Source organism: Choloepus didactylus, chromosome 7, assembly GCF_015220235.1.
Source record: "Choloepus didactylus isolate mChoDid1 chromosome 7, mChoDid1.pri, whole genome shotgun sequence".
Taxonomy (NCBI): Eukaryota; Metazoa; Chordata; class Mammalia; order Pilosa; family Megalonychidae; genus Choloepus; species Choloepus didactylus.
Window position 1 is genome coordinate 36208804 of NC_051313.1, and position 8711 is coordinate 36217514.

The window sequence follows — 8711 nt, forward strand, 5'->3', positions numbered from 1 at the left end:
GCTGAACAATGTCTCAGTGTCCTAGAAGTCCACAGAACAGAAAATGAAAGAACAAAAGAAAGAATGGAGAAAAAAACTGAAAAAATTGAAATGGATCTCAGGGATATGATAGATAAAACAAAATGTCCAAACTTAAGACTCATTGGTGTCCCAGAAGGGGAAGAGAAGGGTAAAGGTCTAGAAAGAGTATTCAAAGAAATTGTTGGGGAAAACTTCCCAAACCTTCTACACAATATAAATACACAAAGCATAAATGCCCAGTGAACTCCAAATAGAATAAATCCAAATAAACCCACTCCAAGACATATTCTGATCAGACTCTCAAATACTGAAGAGAAGGAGCAATTTCTGAAAGCAGCAAGAGAAAAGCAATTCACCACATACAAAGGAAACAACATAAGACTAAGTTGTGACTACTCAGCGGCCACCATGGAGGTGAGAAGGCAGTGGCATGACATATTTAAAATTCTGAGAGAGAAAAATTTCCAACCAAGAATACTTGTCCAGCAAAACTCTCCTTCAAATTCGAGGGAGAGCTTAAATTTTTCACAAACAAATGCTGAGAGACTTTGCCAATAAAAGACCTGCCCTACTTCAGATTCTAAAGGGAGCTCTACCAACAGAGAAACAAAGAAAGGAGAAAGAGATATAGAGAATTTTAACACACATATATAGTACCTTACATCCCAAATCACCAGGACACTCATTTTTCTCTAGTGATCACGGATCTTTCTCCAGAAGGGACCATAAGCTGGGACATAAAACAAGCCTCAAGAAATTAAAAAAAAAAAAAAAAAATAGAATATACTCAAAGCACATTCTCCAACCACAATGGAATACAAATAGAAGTCAATAATTTTTGAACTGTAACTCCACTATTTACTTCCTACATGATATAAAATACACAAACTCTAATGACAAATCAGTGGTTTTGAACTCAATGTAAAATATGTAATTTTAGACAACTATATAAAGGTGGGGGAATGGAGGAGTATAAAAACATAGTTTATGTGTCCTATTGAAGTGAAGGTGGTATCAAAGAAAAACAAGATTGTTATGGATTTAAGAGGTTAATTTTAAGCCCCACAGTAAACACAAAGAAATTATCGGAGAATATAACCATAGAGATGAAAAGTAGAGTTTGGGTTAAGAGAAATGGGGGAAAGGGCAATGGGGAATTAAGAAATGAGTGTAGGGTTGCTGTTTGAGGTGAAGGGAGATTTCTAGTAATGGATGGTGGGAAAGAGCATTACAACATTCTAAATGTGATTAATCCCACTAATGGAAGGCTAGGGAGGGGGTGGAATGGGAAGATTTAGGCTGCATATATGTCTCCACAATTAAAAAAAAAAAAAAGACAGTCTAAATAGATGACAATTGAATGCCAAGGATGAACTTGGATGGGATTGGAGGATAGAGGACAGGTGGCTCAAAGGGGCACAGTTGAGACATAAGGAAAAGGAAATATAGAATGTAAGCTTCGTATCATTCTTTTTTTTTTTGTTTGTTTGTTTTTTTTTTTTTTTTTTCTTTTTTTACGGTAGACTGATATCAGTTTTTATCTTGTTTATAAATTACTGACTTAAATTAATAAAAAAGAAAAAAAATGGTAGAATTGGTCTCAAGAAATACCCTTTAATAAAAATAGGTAGTCAAAATTAAATGATGTCTTAACTGTACTGTACAAAGTCTAGTTTATTAGTTTTGTAAAAGTTCTATGGTTACATAACATTTAACAAAAGGGGAAGATTAATATTGGATATACAGGAATTCTGCACTATTTTTTGCAACTCTTGAAAAGAATAATACATCTCGCTTTGACTGCTTTGCTAAGGTAATTTACTTTAAATATAAAGAAAGTGTATTTCTAGAGAAGCAACTCAATAAAATTAAAAGGCATTTTTAAACTAATTTTCTCGAAAAATTAATACATCAAAACACATTCTACCTAACCACAATTTTATTCTTTTATGTATGAGTCTAAGCTAACTATCATTTAGATTTTTACCTGGACAACAAATTCAGAGGTTCTTAGGAACTGGACATGACATAAAATGGCCATTAAAGTAACCAGACTAAATAGATTAAAACAAAAACAAAAACACAGTTCTGTAACTAACTCTGAGATGAAAATTCATTTGCTTTAAATAATAGTTTACCTTCACATAACGAAATAAGATATTATATTTAGGGGAAAAGTATCAGGAAGGCAGTATTTAAAAAGGTATAGTAATTATTACTTTGAATGAAATCAAGTTCCAACGTCTTAACACCCAAACAATAAAGATTTCATGTCTCTAAATGAACCCAGGTTTATAAATACTGAAAGGTAACTTTCAAAAAATCTAAATACGACTCTAATTACTGGATACTTAGGTACTCTACTTGGTTACAATTTTTACTGCCCCAAATTTCTTGCCATGGGATTTCAATGTCCTAAAAGCCTGGTAGGACTTTTTGAGTCTTTCTTTGTAACAGAGCTAAACCGTTCGTTACCTACCTAACTACAACCAACAGTAATCTACTAAGGGTAGTAGAATGAAATACATGTTTTAATCCATTAAATAAAACTATACTTCTGTAAGATTTTCTGAGAATTTAATTAATTACAAGAAAAGAAAAACACTCTAGGGGCTGGGAGAATAATCATTTTAATCTATATAAGCATAATTCATACCCAAACTATGTTTTACCAGAGATTTTTCTTTCATAATATTTTTTAATTTTAATTTTTTTCTTGAGCTCTGCACTCTGGCACAAAGCAACCTACCCTTTTAATGGGCCCGAAGAGCATAAACAATCTAATTCTGTGATACCTACATTAAAACAAAGTACAATATATAATCAACATTATATCACAAAGAATTGTCAAGCACTTCATGAAAGTCTAAAAAGAATTAAGCTATTTTATATTTAATATATGAGACTGTTGTCAAAAAGCAAAGCATTTACATCTTCTCATACCCTAATGTATTTTTACAAGCCTTTAAGAATCCACAGTTCTATACATACAGTTTTTCATCAATGAGGCCAGATAAAATTTCTTTTGCTATGTAACTAATTAAAGGCTTTAAATGAGTATTAGGCTGTAAATCAGGTAGAATTTAGTCATAACACTATACAGAGGACCTTCAAATAATCAGCAAAACGATACTTAACATTATTGCTTAGTCTTATAGGATGGTGAATTTCAACCAAATTGATATCTCAATAGTCTTATTTATAATGCCTCCTATACAATTACCTCATACTGCTTGGCAAGTACTATGGACACTGAAATAATATTTTAATTCAATTAACTGTAACTGAATTCTAATTTGTTAATGATGCACATGTTCCTCCTTGCTTGCTACATTACCTTCTAGAAAAAAGTAACCATCCCAAATAGAAAAAAAAAATGCAGAGCTTTATCTCCTCCTTAAAGATTTTCAAGTACTACAGGAATAAAAATACATGAAAAAATGATTAAAATTTGACATTCCACTTTGCTTTACAAAATATGGGATAAGAGAAAAATATGAAAAAAGAAAAAGTTCCTTAATATTCTTCTGTTCAATATAAATATACTAAGAAGTACTACAACTCTGTTTATGAACTGATTTCCAACTTCTTCAAGTAGAGAACGTAACTACGGTTCCATTAGTGAGGAGAAATGAACAATCAGTCTTATGGAACTCAAAAGGAATATGGGAGACACAAATATATAAAATGACTTTGGTTTTTAAAATCCTACTGTTGACCCTGAAATGCCAGACTTCAACAATAACAAAACAAAAATTTATAGCAGCAAGCCACCAATTCATCACACATTATTAAGAATGCTGATACAGGCAGTGGTTTTTCCTTTCTCCAATCAAGCTGTTGTATCTTCCTTTTGCTTTTCCTGCTTTTTAGTTGCAGGCAGTTCAAGGCTTGCCCACTGCATGGGTTCAGCTTTTCTCATGGTGATCTCAATTTTGGTTGCAGTCATAGACACATAACTTCGTTTTACATCAATCACACCCCATAACTTCACATTTTGATGAAATTCTTTCTCTCCTTCAAATACAATGTGCACATTTAACAATGTACTATTTGCTTCTACTCGACTAAGTTCTGGAAGTGAATTTTTAGCATATATTGAAATGGTGATTTCACCCCCAGTCTGATGCCAATCATGTCTACATGAAACAACTTTTTCCCCAGCATCCTTTTTAGTCCACATGTGTTTCCCTGTAGTACAACCCTCTTGGGCTAAAAAAGTATTAAAATCAGAAGTTTTTCTTCTACAACAGCTCCAGTATTTCATCCCTTCATGGAAGATAGGTACTCCAGAATGATACACACAGATTTCTTCTAGACTCTGCAGACCCTGGTATGTCTTTGAACACCCTCCATTTTTACATGAGGTCCCAATCTTAATTTCATCACTGTGGTCCTCCTTTTTATCTTCTTCATTCCCCGAAGATAGTTTAAGTTTATCAAGTGCTTGTTTTAGGGAGGCAGATACTTTTAATTCCAAATTTGTTATTGGTTCATCTGGGCTTGGCCTTTTAATTGCTTCTACTGGTTTAGGAGCCTGAATGATGTGCTCCTGAAATTTGGGTTTCAATTCAGATAGTTCCTTCTTCTCAGTAGTCTTGACTTCAGGCTTGACTGGCTCAGGTGGCTTCTCACTATTATGCCTACCCTTTGTACAGCCTACAATGCTTAAGAAATCAGAAAAATCAGTTGTTCTTCTCTTACAGCAAGACCAACCCTTTAATGCATCATGAAAGACTGGAACACCTGGGTGGTATGTGCAAGCATCTCCAAATTTTGCTTCCCCCAAGAGACAGGAGGGAGGGGGGCGATGGGGTTTTAAATTACAGGGAAATTAGACCGGACGACCGAGGGAACACGTGCGGCCAGGGGAAGGACTCTTAGTGAATGCCCAGAGGGTTGTTTGGCGCCGCTGCCCAGGTGCTCGCCGAGTGGCAACTCCGTATCATTCTTGAATCTCTTGTACTCCCAAGCTGCGCTTAATGGGATTGAATAAAAGAATGTTCTTGTTCATGGGAAGTGTATGCGTGAATTATAGTGTATGTTCAAGGGTGTGTGCAGCTAGCTGTCACATGTTCAGAAGACAGAGCAATAGATGATGGATGATAGATAGGGAGGGAGGGAGGGAGGGAAAGAAATCGCGATGTGACAGCACGTTAAAGCTGGTGGATTGAGCTATCGGGGTGGGGGTCAGTGTATGATGGAATTCTGTGCATGGGGTTGTATTGTTTTTGCAACTTTTCCTATAACTTTGAATTTATTTAAAAAAAAAAAAAAGCCATACCCCCCCCCCAAAAAAAATGTAACTGTGTCAGTACTCAAAGTGATTAGGAATAGGAATTTATTTACTTAATTATGGTTTTTGATTCTCTAGGAAATACTGGATAGACCAGCTAATCACTGCAGTTAGGCACAAAAGGTACTGGCTCTCACAAGGTCCTGCAACCTCATAATTGGGTATACACTTGGAAGAACAGAGAGCAGAGATATGAATGGACATTTGCATACTGGTGTTTATGGTGGCAGTATTCACGATTTGCAATAGATGGAGGTAGCCTAAGGGTACATCGACTGATGAACAGAATGGTGAACTGTGGTGTATGCAGAAAATAGACTACTGAGTGGTTGCAAGAAGACTACTGAGTGGTTTCAAGGAAGGTTGCATGTTGTGAGGCATACAACTAGGTGAATGGATCTTGAGGACAGTATTTTGAGTGAAATAAGCCAGAAATGAAAAGACGAACATTATAACACCTCACTAATATGGACTAAGCATAAAGAGCAAACTCTGAGAATTGAATCTTAGAGCACAGGTTATCTGGAGAAGGCTTATTGTAAACATCCCTACATCGCAAGCTCTTACAGCAGTCACATCTATTCCTGAGTTGTAACAGTTATCTCTAAATTCTGAGAGAGAACTTTTGTGTATAACCTGGTTGGTCCCTAGAACTTGGAGCATCAGTGTGTCACCTGAGACTCAGAGCTAGAGTTTGGCAGCTATGAATGTCAGTATTACCACATACAGCAACTGTTTAAAAAGCTGGGGGAAAAATGGTACTGGCTCTCGGTTCCTGACAGTCAAAGTAGAAAGGTAAATAGATTCTTTATTATCTCATAACAAAAATAGACAGCAATTCATGAAGAAAGAAAACTTTTGTAGAATTAAAAGTCATAGGAGAATTTATCACTTGGACATTTACAATGTATGCTGTTGTCAATAGTTATAAATTGAATTATGTGACTCATAAATATGAGATGTAGAAATTGTTTTCACATCACCATTTCCTGTACTGATCTTGTTATTCTTATTCTTCTACTTAAGTTTGAAATTATTTCCAAATAAAGAGTTTTAAAAATAAAAAAAACCAAAAAACTGGCAGAATCTATGGAAATGAAAGGCACAACACGAGAGATGAAAGACACAATGGAGACATACAACAGCAGATCTCAAGAGGCAGAATAAAACACTCAGGAACTGGAGAACTAGATACCTGAAATCCTGTACATGAAAGAACAGATAGGGAAAAGCATGGAAAAATATTAGCAACGTCTCAGGGAATTGAATGACAACATGAAATGCATAAAGGTATGTATTATGGGTGTCCCAGAAGAGAAGGGAAAAGAGGCAGAAGCAATAATAGAGGAAATAATCAATGAAAATTTCCCATCTCTTATGAAAGACATAAAATTATAGATCCAAGAAGCTCAGCATACCCCAAACAGAATAGATCTGAATAGGCCTATGTGCCAGTTTGAATGTATTATGTCCCCCAAAATGCCATTATCTTTGATGTAATCTTGTGTGGGCAGATGTATCAGTGTTGATTAGATTGTAATTCTTTGAGTGTTTCCATGGAGATGCACCCCACTCAACTGTGGATGATGACTCTGATTGGATAATTTCCATGGAGGTGTTATCCCACCCATTCAGGGTGGGTCTAAATTAAATCACTGAAGGTATATAGATGAGCTGACAAATGGAAGGAACTCAGTGCAGCTGAGAGTGACATTTTGAAGAGGAACTACAGCCAAGAGGGACACTTTGAAGAAAGCACCAGAGCTGAGATCTCGAGAAGTTGCAACTTACAGAGACATTTTGGAGATGGTCTTTGAGAGCAGATTTTTGCTCCAGAGAAGCTAAGGGAGGACAAATGCCCCAAGAGCAACTAAGAGTGACATTTTTGAGGAACTGCAGCCTAGAGAGGAATGTCCTGGGAGAAAGACATTCTGAAACCAGAACTACGGAGCAGACGCCAACCATGTGCCTTCCCAGTTAACAGAGGTTTTCTGGACACCATTGGCCATCTTCCAGTGAAGGTACCTGATTGCTGATGTGTTACCTTGGACACTTTATGGCCTTAGGACTGTAACTGTGTAACCAAATAAACCCCCTTTTATAAAAGCCAATCCATTTCTGGTGTTTTGCATTCTGGCAGCATTAGCAAACTAGAATAGCCTATGCCAAGACACTTAATAATCAGATTATCAAAAGTCAAAGAAAAAGAGAGAATCCTGAAAGCAGCAAGAGAAAAGTAGAAACCATGGAGGCAAGAAGGAAGTAGAGTGATATATTTAAGATACTGAAAGAGAAAAACTGCCAACTAAGAATCCTGTATCTGGCAAAACTGTCCTTCAGATATGAGGAGGAGTTTAAAATATTTTCTGACAAACAATGACAGAGTTTGTGAACCAGATACTTGCACTACAGGAAATACTAAAGGGAGCATTACAGACAGATAAGAAAATACAGAAGTGAGAGGTTTGGAACACAATATTGGGTGATGGTAGCACAGCAATGTAAGTAAACTGAACAAAGATGATTGTGATATGGTTAAAAGAGGAAGGTTAAGAGCATGTAGGGCACCAGAGGAAAGAGGAAAAATAAAGACTGGGACTGTATAATTCAGTGAAACCTAGAGTGCTCAACAACTGTGATAAAATGTACAAATATGTTTTTACATGAGAGAGAACAAATGAATGTCAACATTGCAAGGTGTTAAAAATAAGGTGGTATTGGGGGAAAAATACAATCAATGCAAACTAGAGACTATAATTAACCGAAACATCGTATTATGCTTCCTTTAATGTAACAAAGGCAATATACCAAAGCTAAATCCATATGAAAGGGGGACATAAGGGAGAAGTATGGGATTCTTGGCATTGGTGATGTTGTCTGACTCTTTGTTCTACTTTAGTTTAATGCTATCTTTCCTTCTGTTGGTTCCTAGCTGTCATGTTTTGTTTCTCTTTCTTTTTTCTTTTTCTTTTGTCTCTCTACCTTCTTTGACTCTTCCTCCTTCTTTGTGGAAGAAATGGAGATGTCCTTATATAGATAGTGGTGAGGGTGGTGAATACATAAATACATGACTATACAGGGAACTCTCGATTGTTTACTTAGGATGAAATGTATGGGGTGTGAACAAAATCGTCTCTAAAAAAATGGGTTGATGAAGAAATCTTGAGGACACTGTATTGAGTGAAATAAGTCAGACACACAAGGACAAATATTGCAGGGTGTCTCTGATATGAACTAATTATAATATGTAAACTCATAGACATGAAATATAAGTTACCAGGATATAGAATGAGGCTGGAATGGGGAGCGGTTGCTTATTATGAGCAGAATGTTGAACTAGGTTGAACTTAAGTGTTTGAAAATGGACAGAAGTGACGGTAGCACACTGTGAGAA

The 8711-nt window shown here is 36.0% G+C and overlaps 1 protein-coding gene across 1 annotated transcript; it reads right to left on the reverse strand.

Moving 5' to 3' along the window:
- Positions 1 to 2942: 2942 nt before the first annotated feature.
- On the reverse strand, positions 2943 to 5472 carry LOC119540527 (cysteine and histidine-rich domain-containing protein 1-like). The gene is made up of 2 exons (XM_037844632.1): positions 5445 to 5472; positions 2943 to 4800 (listed from the first exon to the last, which is right to left on the reverse strand). Exons 1-2 carry the CDS (start codon positions 5470 to 5472, stop codon positions 3854 to 3856), a joined length of 975 nt encoding a protein of 324 aa, XP_037700560.1. The 3' UTR covers positions 2943 to 3853.
- Positions 5473 to 8711: the final 3239 nt, after the last annotated feature.